Raw genomic sequence first — 12,834 nt, 5'->3', positions numbered from 1 at the left:
CCAAAGGGCAGCTCCCGACAGGCTCTCTGTACCGGCACCCCCCACTGTCCCCACCTTCTCTGTCAGCAGAACCCCCCCCCTGCCCCCCCCCCCCCAAGCCAGGGCTCACAGCCCTCACCCTGAAAGCTTTGGTCTCACGCTAGCAAGTGCCCCCGGGCCTGTGTCAGCGTTTGCTGAGCCCCACGGCCCAGCCCACCGCACGGCTGCGGGGCGGGCGTCCCTTGCACCAGGAACGGCTGGGACCGGCTGGGACCGAGGGTCAGGCGTGAGCGCCCCTTGGCCCCTCTCCGGGGCCCCAGGGCAGGAGTGTCCGGGCCCTGCCACCACAGTGTGCGAGCTCCCTCAGGGCCACCACGCTGGGCCTGCCCTGGCCTGCTGTGGTGTACACAGGTCACGGCCACCTGGCTGGACCCCCCGCCTGGACTGCACATGGTAGGGCCCTGCTTCCTGCACACAGGTGCCGACTCCTAGCTGTCTGGCGCGTCCAGCCACAGAAGCACTGGGGACAGAGCAGCTGAGGGGCTGGGCAGCCAGTTGGGGTGGGGACGGCAGGGCAAGTCCCGAGGGGCCTGGAAGGCACCCGAGTAGACACGGAGCATGCCTCGGCCACAGAAGGGCCCAGCAGGCGAGTGCAGGCTGTGGGGAAGGTCCCAGCCCTCCTCCGGGGAGGAGCCCTCCCTCCCCCCGCAACTGGGGCCCCTCCGCCACAGCCGGCTCCACGGGGTGGGGGTCCACCGGCCGGGCCCCCGAAGAAAGCCGACCCCACTGCAGTGCAGAGGGGCTCGGCGCTGGGCAGTTGCTGTGGGGACCACGTCACCTGCTGGGCTCCCCGCCCTGGAGACACGGCAGGCGGGTGGGCAGGCAGGGGAGCAGGGGCCCGGGAGGCGCACCGGCCGCAGTGCAGCGCCCACGGGGCCAGGCCCCGGCCCGCGAGTGGGGCCGCGAGTCTGCACTCGGCACCTGCGCTCGGGTTGGGGGGGGGGGCCCCTGCACAGGCGCCCAGAGGGCCTCGCCCTCACGAACAGCTGGGGACATCAAGGCCTGGGGAGGGGCCACGCCGGGGACCCTGGGGACGCCGCGGGCGGGCCTGGTGGCCAGAGGAGGGAGAGGACACAGTCGTGCTGAGCTGGGTCTTTATTGACAGGGACAGTGCCGGCGGGCAGGGGTCCTCAGCGGCCGGCGGGCCAGCAGGCACACAGGGCGCGGCGCTCGGCCTGCAGCAGGAGGGCCTCCGTCTGCAAGAACAGGGTCACTCAGGGCACCGGTCCTGCCCAGACACCCTGGGCGCCCTAGTCCCCCCACCTGGATTACTGTTCTGGCTTCTCCAACCCTTCCAGCCCCTCCCCACCCTCTAAGGCCCCCGTCACCAAGGGTGGGCAGGGCTGCTCCCCTCGGCCCAGCGCTGGACCCAAACTCGGCCCTCAGACCTTGGGGCACTGCAGCCTGCATCTGGGCGCCCCAGACCTGGCCAGAAAAGGGGGCCAGGCTGGGGCCGCCCCTCCCTCCTGCCTGTGGGAACTCTCCCCACCCAGAAGCAGTAAAGACTCTTCAGCTGAGCCCCGGCCGGGTGGCTCCGTGGGTTTGAGCATCTTCCTGATGCACCAAGGTTGCCGGTTTGGTCCCCGGTCAGAGCACACACAGGAACCAACCAGCGGGTGCATCCGTAACTGGAACAACAAATCGATCTCTCTCTTTCTCCCGCAAAATCAATAAAAAAAAGAGACTCTCTGGCTGAGGCACAGTGAGGGCTTTGGGGGGCTTACTGTTCACTCCATACTCGGGGGTTGCCCCCTGGTGCCCTGAGGCAGCCTATGCCCTGCCCGAGCCCTCCTACCGTGCCCGGCACTCCCGCCACAAGGGACCCCCCCTCCCCGGGCAGCGTTTCCTCTCTGCCCCGTGGGGAAGCTGGACCGGGACGGGTATTCTCCTTTAGGGTCTGGCTTTGGGGGGGAGCCAGGGAAAAGTGCCCAGTGAGGCCTTCGGGGGGCTGCTGGACAGCCCGCACCCCCCTACACTGGGGCTGCAGCCCGTGTGCTGGGCGCCTGAGGAGGTGCTCCCGCCCAGGTGAGACCAGCGTCCAGAATGCCCGGGGTAATCGGGGCCGGAAGAGGGCGCTGCGCCAGCAGCAGGGCGGGGAGACTGGGGGACGCAGACCCGCGGTCCCTGCCGGCCCCTCACCCGCGTGTCCAGGCTGTACGCCGTCTTCCTCAGATCCTGCAGGGCGCGCTGCATAAACTCGAACGCGTGACAGTCCACGCACGGGCGGCCTGCAGGAACTCGGGTCAGCGCGGGGGCGCCCCAGCCCCGCCCCCATCCTCCACCCCCCACCCTCCACTGGTGGGGCGGCCGGGGCGCCGGGACTGCCAGGGAACAAAGGCGAGGCGCGGCCTCCCGCACGCCGGGTGGCGCGGGGCGGGGCGGGGACCTCGCGCGGCACCTACTCTGCGCAGGGATGGAGCTCCCGGTGGCGGGCTCAGCGCGGGCCGGGGCTCCCAGCAGCGTCACGTTCAGCAGCAGCAGCAGCAGCAGCGGCAGCCACGGCCTCGGGGGTCTGCACAGCGACGGCGGGGCCATGGCCAAGTGGAGGGAGCCGGCCGCCCTGCAGCGAGCGCTGGTGGGTAGGCGCGCCCGCCCTCCACCCCCACCCCGCGACCCACCACCCCGTGAACACTAACCCCTAACCCCTGCCCGTACACCCCACCGCGCCCCCACGGCCCAGCGCCGCCCCATCGCGACCCCAACCCCGCCCTTACCGCGGCTCAGAGACCCGCGAAAGCAGCGCCGGCGGCTCGGGAAGACTCTCCGCGTTCCGCGCGCACCGCGCATGCGCCCCCCCTGGACCCTGAGCGGTTCCCTTCCGACGTCGTCGTCATGGAAACTCAGAGACTGCGCGAACCGCGGTTTAAAGGGACCCTCGTGCCCAACCCCTGTCCCGAGCACCGTCCGGCCCGCGGGATGAAGGAGGGCAGCCTGGAGGAGGCGGCGTCTGGGTGGAACCTTCAGAGCCGTTGCCGGAGAGGGCCAAGCTGAGGACTCGGGGAGCCGCGGCTGCAGCGTTGCGGGAGCTGGGGCGTCCCTGGGGCGGATCCCGAGGTGGGAGCTCGGCGCACGCAAAGGGTCGGGGACTGTGCACGCAAAGGTGCGCCTCTGCTCCCCACCCCGGGCAGGTGCGTCCGGTTGGCTTGATTACCCTGGGAGGCCCGGTCCAGGTGCGACCCAGGCCGGTGGGCAGGGCGAGTCCACCTTCTCCGGCCCTCCTTGCGTCCGGCCTCACCCCCGACCCCTTCCGCCCACCTTTCCCACGCGTATTTGCTACTCTCCTCCCGCCGCTCCCCGCACCCTCGCGGTTCCCCCCACTGTGTGACCTCAGAGCGGTCGCCAGGCCTCTCTGCGCCCTTTTCTGCCCTGTGAACGCGCACGGGTGTTGAGAGCCGCTTGTGGCCTCCGCGGGCACCCGATGCGCGCGTGCCTCAGGTCCGTTTCCGGGGAGACAGGTGGCTCTGAGAACTGGGGAGCCCCTTGGCGCCCACCGGCCTCTGCACAGCCCACCAAGGGCGCAGAAGCCGCGAGCCCAGGGAAGGCGCCCCCCCCGCCCCCGCCCCCGTCCTGCTGCGCCAGGTGGGACAGCTCCCGGCCACCGCCGACACCCGCGGGCCTCCAGTCGGTTGTCGCCCAGGCAGGGAATGGGGACGCACGTGTGTTCTCTGACCCAAGGCAAGGGCCCGGCTCGTGGCATCCACTCTGCTCCTGCCCGTGGGGCGCTCACGGGGCAGAGAACCCCGTCCCGGGTTCTGGGGACAAGGTCTTGCTGCCGCCTTGCCCCCTAGGCCCACTCCCCGCCCCAGCCTGGCCCTGTGCGGGCGGGCGCTGCTGGGCAGCCCTTTGCCCTGCACCCCTTGTGTCCCCTCCCTGTGTCCTGCACTTGGGCCGCCCCTCGGCTGCGCCCGGTACTTGGTGGCCGCGGCCGTGAGACCAGGCAGCAGCTCCGGGCCCCCTGCACACATGTCCCTGCCTGGGAAGCAGGCTGCTCAGAGTCAGGAGTGCGGAGCTGACCCGACTCCAGCCTCCGTCTGTGCCCCCTCCTCCCCGAGAGACAGAGCTCAGCCGCTCTGTCCACGGCCTCGGGCCTGGCCATCCAGGCAGGGGCTCTGGCGGCCCCACCACAGCCCCAGCCCCAGGCCACTGCCCCCTCCCTCTGCCCTCGCTGGGCTCCTCCTGCCCGCCCCTGCCCAGGCCATAAGACAACCAGGACTTTTTCTTGTAGCTCATTTTTAAAACTGCCACATACACACATGCACTTAAAATGTGCCATGCAGTGCACACGCAGCGTGGGCAGCTGTCCCCACCGTCACCTGCGGGCTCTCCCGCTTCCCCACACTGACGCTCCGTCCCCGATAAACCCCCGCCGGCCCCGTCTCTGCAGACCTGACCCTCCAAGCGTCTGGTGAGCGGGGTCACCCGTGTGCATCTCTGCCCAGCCGACCTCACCTGCCAGTGCCCTGCAGGCCCCCCGCGTGGCGCCCACGGCAGAACCCCTCCTTGTGAAGGCTGCGTGCCGTCCACTGCGCGGACAGACTCGTTTGCTTGTCCACCCGCCCGTAGCTGGGCACTTGGGTCGTGTCCACAGCTCCCACCTCGGGGCCACGGCCCTCACCAAACACGCCGACTCTTCCCTGTGCCCGGAGTTCCGGGGGCCGCTGTGCCCTGGGCGGCTGGCAGCTCTGGGGACGCTGGGTGTGGCTGCAGCTGGGGAGCGTGCCCCTGCGTCTCCTGGGGGGCCTGCCCTCTGTCTGGGGGAGCACCCTGGTCTGGGTGGCGTCCCTCAGAGGCCAGGCCCTGGAGGGGACTCAGGGTCTGCCGAACAGATGACAGATGTGTGGACACAGGACAGCAGGGACCAGGTGAGCAGATGGGGCGGTGCCAGCCCAGGGGGCGGGGCACAGAGAGGGGCCGCCGAGGGGACTGGGTCACAGACGGTGTGTCGAGGCTGCAGACCTGGGGAGGCCCAGGCCCAGAGCTGGGGGGCCTGGAGGGGGGAGTGTGGGCATTAGGGACACCAGGAAGCTCGGGGCAGTGAACCCTCCACAGCCCCCCCAGGGCCACCACACAGGGGCCGAGGTGGGTCTGGGGCACCTGAGCCTGGAAGAGGCCCACGGGCCGCCTTGCCTGGGCTCTGCCCGGACCATCTCAGCGACCCCCTCCTCCTCCCAGAGGCTCCGCACCCGCAGCCCCTCCTGCCTAGCCCTTCCTCACCCTGCCCTCACCTTCCCGGAAGGCGGCCTGAGGTGGGGAGGGAGAGCCTGTGGGTGACACCCATGGACACAGGATGGGAGGGTGGCGGCAGCAAAGATGGCCTCGAGTGTGGGGGCCTGGGGCTGGGCTCCGGGGCAGAGGCAGAGTTTGGCCGCCATCGGGCCTGGCAGACGGGGCTGGGCGGGCCGGCGGGCAGAGAAGGGGTCCGGGCCCAGCCGAAGGGCCCCGGCCGGGGGTCGGATTTCCCGCTTCTGTGCACTGACGACAGCCTTCGCTGGGTGTCAGGTGCTGGGGAGCCTACAGCACCCTGGAGATGTCCACTCCTCTCTGTGTTTCCGAGCTTCCTTCCAGAATGCAGCTGCGTTGCCTGGGCCTTTGAGTGTCACTGGGCGAGCTCAGAGCAGTCTTTAGGCCGGTGCAGCCCCACGTCCGAGGCCACACTTCCTGAGGGGATGCCTGGTCGGGCCCGGGCGCCCCGAGGGCTCCTGCCGCTCCTCCCAGCGCGGGCAGTCTGCAGACACAGGTGCCAACCAGCACTGCGGCAGCGTGTGGGGGACACACCACGGGGCCCAGAGCTCCGTCTCTCCAAGTCGGGGTGCGCCAGCCCCGCCCAGCCTCCTCCTCAAAGTCCTGAGACTGGACACCCTCCTGGGGCGGGCTGGGCTCCAGGGGGGCACCCGGAGGACCACCACACAGCACGGCCTGGCGCCTGCGCCTGCAAGGCTCTGCTCCTGCCTGTGCCCCGGGCTGCGGATGTCTCACGAGGAAGACACGGCAGACGGCAACAAACCACTCGGAGCGGAGCGGCTGCAGCGGCCTGCCCAGAGTGAGCGGAGTGAGCGACTCTTAAATTAGCACGTGCGACAAAGTTACAAAGGGTAACCGAAAGACACCAATGGAGGACACAGACACGCCGATGATTTTTATTCAGTGCTAACGGGCAGAATGTCAGTTAGTAGACAGAAACTGCCATCACCCTGGAAAAAACCCGAAACCGGCACAACTACACGCTGCCGCGTGTGCGGCTCCGTGCCCTCGTGCAACACGGCCACGTCGGCCGCAGAGCAGGCAAGAGGCGCGGTGTGCAGACACTCGCGGCACAAGACTGGCACCGCTGTGCTGCAGTCGGGTGAGACGGATTTCAAGGCAGGAATAACGGAAAGAGAAGACCCCACTGTCGCTGTCGGGGACGCCCACACTCCTCCGTCAGGACGGACAGACCCCGCAGGCAGGAGGTCAGTGAGGACGTGGTCCAACTCAACAGCCCAGCCAGCCAACCCCACGGAACCGGCACCTGCAGACCACTTCCTCCACCGGCAGCAGATGACGCATTCTTCCCACGCTCCCACCAAACCTCCACCAAGACAGACCCCACTCCAGGCCGTAAAGCAGCCGTAACACACTGAACACAATCGGAACGCCATTCCCAGAGCAGAGTGGAATCCACGCAGGGTTCAGCAACAGGAAGGCAGCCGGGGAATCCCGAAATACCTGGAGGTTAAACAACACATTAAATAGCACGGGGCTGAGAGAAGAAACCTCAAGAGAAATTGTAAAATGTTTTGAACTACATGGAAATGAATCATCAGAATCCGTGCAACACGGCAGACGCCATGTTTGGGTGGGGTTTGCAGCGTTTAATGCTTCTATTAGGAAAGATCTGTAATCAATAATCTAAGCTTCTTCTACTCAGACCAAGAGAAAAACAAGAACAAACTAAACTCAAAGTAGGCAGAAGAAAAACAATAAAAATTAGAGCAGAAGTTAATACAGCTGAAAAGAGGAGATCAATAGAGAAAAATCGATGAGACCGAAAACTGACTCTTTGCAAAGGTCAATACAACCAATGGGTCTCCAGCCAGCGCACCAGGTGCGCGGGGAGAGGGCGCTCCACGCAAACACGGGGTCGTCACCCTGCTGGGGTCGTCACCCTGTTCGGGGCGTCACCCTGTTTGGGGCGTCACCCTGTTCACCTCGACCGTGAACAGAACGCCAGCCTCAAGGACGGCCCCGGCTGGGAACGAGGGGGCGCTCCGAGGCCGGAGGAGACGCGGGGGGGCGCGGAGAGGGCATTGGGGGCGCCCCACGGCGGCCCCCGCACTGCGGTTTAGCCGCGGTTTCCGGGTGCCGACGTTCTCGTGAAGGCGGTGCACTCGCTGGTCGTTCAGAGGCGAACGCACGGCTGCGTGTCGGTCACACCACGATCCGGAGAACGGAGAGAGGACGCACGTCGCTAACGTCAGAAACGGAAGGCGGGTGCTTGCCCCAGCGGTGCGCGCGCTAGGGGTGGGGCGCATCACGCACACGGCGGAAGAGTCGTGTGTCGTGTCCGTGTTGTGATTCACGCTTCTGACACGAGTTCCGGTGTGTGAACTGGTCGTCGCGCGGATAGAGAGCGTGCAGCCGCGGCTGGTGTGGCTCCGTGGGCCGGCTGCGGCGCGCGGGGCCGCGGGTGTCCGATTCCTTCCCGGTCGGGGCCCCAGTGGGGGGCGCTCCAGAGGCAGCCACGCACTGATGTTTCGCTCCCTCTCTCCCTCCCTCCCCCCTCTAAAAATAACAAATAAAATCTCTAAAAAGAAAGTTCAGTTGTAAACAAACTACTGTGGCTGTTAAAAGGGGAAATGGAAGAGGGGCATCCCTACAGACCCCACGGACCTTAAGAAAAGATCAAAGGCACACTGTACACGACTTCTGTGCCCACGGATTTTCTGGGAACTGACAAACAGTTCTAAAATACACCAGACATGCAGAGGGCCTAGGACAGCCAAGGCCACTTCAGTGGGGTGTCAGGCCCCGCGTCCAGCAGCGCGGTGTCGGCGTGAAGGCAGGCGGTCCAAGCAGCCGGGGTTGGCCCCCCCACGCGGACGGGGTCTGCACCTGCAGCTCGAAGGGACTCCACCTGGGGAAGAAGAGTCTTTCCAACGGACAGAGCAGGGGGGACACTCAGACACCCACATTCAAAGCAGAAACTCGGACCTCCTCACGCTGCAACCTAACGGGTGTGGGGGGGCGTCCTGTTATTCTAGTCTTCGGGTGACTGGTCTTGGCCTCTCAGATTTCGGGTCTCCCCAGCGCTGACCCTTGGCCCATCTGTGTTCTGACTCAACAGGCGTTCCGTGCGTCTGTCTAAACACCCCCCCCCCCCCCGGGGCTCTTCAGTGCCGCACACACCCCCTCCCCAGGGTCTGTCTCCCCCGTTAAGCCCGAGGCTGAGTCGAATTCCTCCCGATGCCCCGGAACTGAGCCCAAGGACGAGACACCGAGGACTCGGACCCACCGGGGACCACGCCGTCTGCAGAAAGCCGCGAGCAGGGTGCGGGGCCGGAGTGTCTGGCTGTGCCACGTTCCGGGCTCCGGGGACCGGAGCCGCTGTGGGCGTCCACCCCGGCACGGGCCCGCGAAGGCAGACCCGCCCGAGCCGACCTCGGTTCCGCGCAGCCGTGACCTGGCGTGCGGAGCTGCCTCCCACGCCGCTCTTTTCCCAGGGACTGCGCTGCCGTGGACCCCGACACGTGACCGTGTGTGAGGCTGTTTCTTTCTCCCCTTCTCTCTGTACTGAGTTGACTGGGGGTGACACTGGTTCATACCAGCATCTTCATACCTGGGTCGGTGACTGCCTCCTGGGCCAGCCGGTCTGCTCTTTCTCTTGTAGCTTCTTTCCCAGTCTCTTCAAACTCCATCTGACTCACTCCACTCAAATGGCGGCAGTGATTCCAACACGCTTGTTTGCCTGGGGTCCCATACGCCCGACACCTCCGGGCCTGGTATCCTGTGGTCCCAGACATCACCCCAGTCCGGCACACCCTCCCTCCCCAAGTGCGGAAGGACTGCTGTGGCCCAACGCAACCCGATGGCATGTCGGTGGAGGAGCTGAGAGCTGACCCTGGGAGATAGTAAGAGACCACTCCACCACCGAGCATAATCCTGCGCCCGGGGGTACTACACTTGCAGGCTGGGGCTGGGACAGGGTTTGTCAAGCGAAGCATGCAATAAACCCAAGTGCAGAGACCAAACACAGATCAACTGTTCCTAGGGCGACCCGCTCCGCGGGATTCCATTCCTCGGGGGCCACAGTCACTAGTCCAATTGTCAATGCTCCTGCGAAGGTGCCGAGTTCAGTCAGGTGCCCGCGGAACAACGGTCCATTCCTTGGTCTCTTCTCCACTGGCTGGCGTCCTCCGGAGCCTCAGCGTGGGTGTTCTAGGGGCAGGCCTAGTCCTCAGTCCTCGGGGTCTGCTGCTGCTTTGGCCCGGCTGTGGGGGATCCGAGGGGTGACTCCTGCAACTTTAAGGGCAGTCGGGTGGTTAGTGACACCAAGTGTGGCCCGGTCCACACGGGTTGGAGTGGTTCCTCTCTCCAATCCTTTACCCAGACCCAAGTTCCCGGTTTGAAGGAGTGCACTGGCCCCCTCGGGGTGGGGTCCCTGGCCCAAACTGGCCTTGTTTATTTTTCCCAATATTTCCCCGGCTTCTGGAGATACTTTGTCCCAGCTCACCTTGCAACCGGAGTCCCCCCCTTTCGTATGCTGAGAACTGGGGGAGGTCTCCCCAAAACTAGTTCATAAGGAGTATGTCCTGAGGAGTTAGGGCGTTTCTGACCCTAGGCAAAGCTAGTGGCAGCAAGGCCGTCCAGGGCAGTCGGTTTCCTGGTGAAATTTAGCTGAGGTTTAAGAGTCCAGTTCATCCGCTCCACCTCCCCAGAGCTCTGGGGTCGGCAGGCGGTGTGCAGCTTCCACGCGACGTTCAGAGGTTTGGCTGTTTCTCAGACAATTTGTGCGACGAAGACCGGCCCGCTATTCCTCCCAGTGGTCAGAGGCAGTCCGTACCTGGGGATGACCTCCCTCAGGAGGGCTCGGGTGACTTCCTGGCTTTTCTCCATCTTGGGGGGGATGCCCCAGCCCATCCAGAGACGGTGCACACGATCACCAGGAGGTATTTAAACCCTCGGCCAGCCCTGACTTCAGTAAAGTGTGTTTGCAGGTCTTCAAAGGGTCGTCCACCCGCGTGCTGTATCCTGGTCACATCCCCGGTGCCCGGCGGCGTTGGTCCGAGCACATGCCATGCCCCGTGCCACCTCTTCAGCAGGTTCTCCAGGGAGGCCTCGCCCACGCGGGCGGGGGCACGGCACCGCCTCCCTGGACTGCTGGCTTGCCCCTACGGTATGCGTTATCTCTCCGTCCGGCAGCCTCCTCTCCCCTCCAGGGGTCTCTGACACCCGGCCCGGTGCGCCCACTCTGCTCCTGCAGGAGCACGGTCCCCTGGGCTGGCCTGGGTGTCCGGGGGGAGGGGCCCAGCAGGGGAGCAGGTATTTCTGCCCCGTCCACCCCGAGTGCCGCCGCCTCCGCAGCCTGGTCTGCCTTCTGATTCCCTCGGGCGGCTGCGGTGTCGGGCTTCCAGGGGCCCTGACAGTGGTGCTCTCTCGCCCTGACGGGGGGTGGGGGCTGCTGGAGTCGTCACAACGGAGTGTTCTGTGCCGGTGTCCACCGGGCTGTGGCCCCTGCTTTTATCTGGACCATGGGCTCGTGGGGCCTAGATCCAGAGAGCCCGGCCCCCCTCAGTCCGAGTCCAGCCCGGCCGGGTGGAGGACGGAGGGAGCTGCCCGCCCCAACTTCCTGCTCGGGGGGCCTTTTTGTCCGGCCCGGGCACTCCTTTTCCCAGGGTGCTCCCCCTCACGGCAAGCACACCGGTCTGCTCTGAGCCCCGGTGCCCTCCTGCGCCCTCCCTTCCCTCGCTGCCTTTCTTGTTTGGTGGAGGGCGTCCGAGGGCCGTGGCCAGAAGGGCCGCTTTCTTCTCCATCTTCTTCCGTGCCCCCCTCTCGGCTGCTTCCTCCCACTTGTTGTAGACCTTGTTGGCAACCTCGACTGGCTAATGCTCACTCCGGCAAAACCCTCAAGCGTCTGGAGTTTCTCTCGGATGTCCGAGGCCGCCTGTGACACGAAGGCCGTGCTGACCAGCCGCTGGCTGTCGGGGCTCTCCGGGTCAGAAGGAGTGTCGATTCGGTCGGCTTCACACAGTCGCTCAAGGAAATCGCCTGGACACTCAACCGGCCTTTGAGTGACACTTGTCACCTGTTACGTGTTGGGGGGTCTCCGTGCCCCGGCCCGGATTCCACGGAGTGATGCATTGCAGTAACGGGCTGGGGCCGCTCGTCCCTCCTCTGTGTTGTGGTCTCACCCTGGCTGGGTCTCAGGGGCTGCCAGCCGGGCCCACTGGGCAGGGTCCAGGGTCCCCACAGGGGCAGCCGCCTCCAGGTGACAGTGCGCCTCTTGTAGGGCGTGTCGGCACTCCTCCGTGTCGAACAGGGGGAGTAGGAGCTGCCGGCAATCACACCAAGTTGGGCGGTGGGGCTGCATGATGGACTCCATAAGGTCGACCGGAGCCTGCGGTTTTTCGGAATAGGAGGGAGCACGATGTTTCCAATGAAGGAGGTCACTGGTGGTAAATGGCTGGTAAGAAACCATGGTTTGACTGGGTTGCTCCGTGCCGTCCGGGCCCACGTGCGGCGGAGTCTGAGTCTCCCTGAGCAGCAGTTGCAGCCCCCGAGGGCCGCGCAATCGAGTGGCGACCGGAGAGGCTGGGGGAGCACCCGGGTATGAAGGAGGCACAGAAGGAGGCGGGGCATCTAAGGCTGGAGAGGGTTCCCGGGCTCCGAGAGCGCACGGGGGTGGAACAGTCACGGGGACCTCCCCCTCCGGGTCCCCCTTGAGAACAGGAGGTCAGCGTGCCTGGGTCACGAGCACTCGGGCTGGGGTCGTGCTTCGAGAGCCTCGGGTGCAGTGTGGCCGGCCGCCTTTCCTGGGCGCCCCCGCGACGCCAGACGCCGTGACTGCACGCAGCGCTGCAGCCACCCTGCGTGTCCTGCGCTAACTCCTGCCAGCGGCCGACGTGAACAGGCTGGTCGGGGTGACCTGGCCTGCCTGTGGCTACGAGATGGACCGCCTGGACGGTGCCTGGATTCAGGGAACCTTCAGGGGTTCGGCCTACCCCCAAAAGGTGTTCACTGGGATGAAGGAAAAGTCTCTAACTGACCCGCATCCATGCTCGGGTCCTGGCCCCTGAACGGATCACAATTCTGTAACGTGCAGCCCAGCACTGCGGAAGAACCCCCGCCCCCCATGACGAATCCTCCCGATCGGCGCTGGCAGACAAGGGAAGGGCCTCTCGGGTCGCCCGTCTGGCCTCTCCTCTCGGGAGGGACTTGGGTCCGCGTTGGCTGAGGCTGCCCGGGCAGAATTCGGGTTCAACTCCCAGCCGTTATGCTGTAGGACGAACCGAGGAACCGCAGGTTAGGACTCACTCACGCTCCGCAGGCTTCCGCCCGTGGAGCAACAGACACAGTCATCCACGCACACACGCAGAGTTTATCAGGCTGCCCCCCACCGCCCCGCCCCGAGCGGGGGAGCCCTACCTGGGCCTTCCGGCCTGAGAGCTGGTCAGTCTCTCCTCCCACCGCAAAGGTGGGCCTCGTCCCGAGCCCCGGTCCTCGGGGCACTTACCGGGTAGGCGCCTTCCCAGATCCCACCAGTCCGCACCCCGCCAGCCCGGGTCAAAGAGCGGTCCGGGGGCCGAGCCCGGGACGTCC

At 66.1% G+C, this 12,834-nt stretch overlaps 1 protein-coding gene across 1 annotated transcript; it reads right to left on the bottom strand.

Annotated features, from left to right (window-relative positions):
• Positions 1–1,119: 1,119 nt before the first annotated feature.
• C1H4orf48 (chromosome 1 C4orf48 homolog) lies at positions 1,120–2,886 on the bottom strand. The gene is made up of 4 exons (XM_028503867.2): positions 2,754–2,886; positions 2,442–2,599; positions 2,179–2,267; positions 1,120–1,235 (listed from the first exon to the last, which is right to left on the bottom strand). Exons 2-4 carry the CDS (start codon positions 2,572–2,574, stop codon positions 1,170–1,172), a joined length of 288 nt encoding a protein of 95 aa, XP_028359668.1. The 5' UTR covers positions 2,575–2,599; positions 2,754–2,886; the 3' UTR covers positions 1,120–1,169.
• Between the last annotated feature and the right edge of the window lie 9,948 nt (positions 2,887–12,834).

The sequence above is a fragment of the Phyllostomus discolor genome, chromosome 1, assembly GCF_004126475.2.
Source record: "Phyllostomus discolor isolate MPI-MPIP mPhyDis1 chromosome 1, mPhyDis1.pri.v3, whole genome shotgun sequence".
Classification (NCBI taxonomy): Eukaryota; Metazoa; Chordata; class Mammalia; order Chiroptera; family Phyllostomidae; genus Phyllostomus; species Phyllostomus discolor.
The sequence above is the reverse complement of the archived record's forward strand: the minus strand, read 5'-3'. Positions and strand labels throughout refer to the sequence as shown.

Coding starts and splice junctions, on each gene's coding strand:
- C1H4orf48 (XM_028503867.2), bottom strand. CDS start 2,574: ATGGCCCCGCCGTCGCTGTGCAGACCCCCGAGGCCGTGGCTGCCGCTG. Junction 2,268..2,441: donor GAGCTCCATCCCTGCGCAGA/GTAGGTGCCGCG, acceptor GAGTTCCTGCAG/GCCGCCCGTGCGTGGACTGT. Junction 1,236..2,178: donor CGTACAGCCTGGACACGCGG/GTGAGGGGCCGG, acceptor CTGTTCTTGCAG/ACGGAGGCCCTCCTGCTGCA.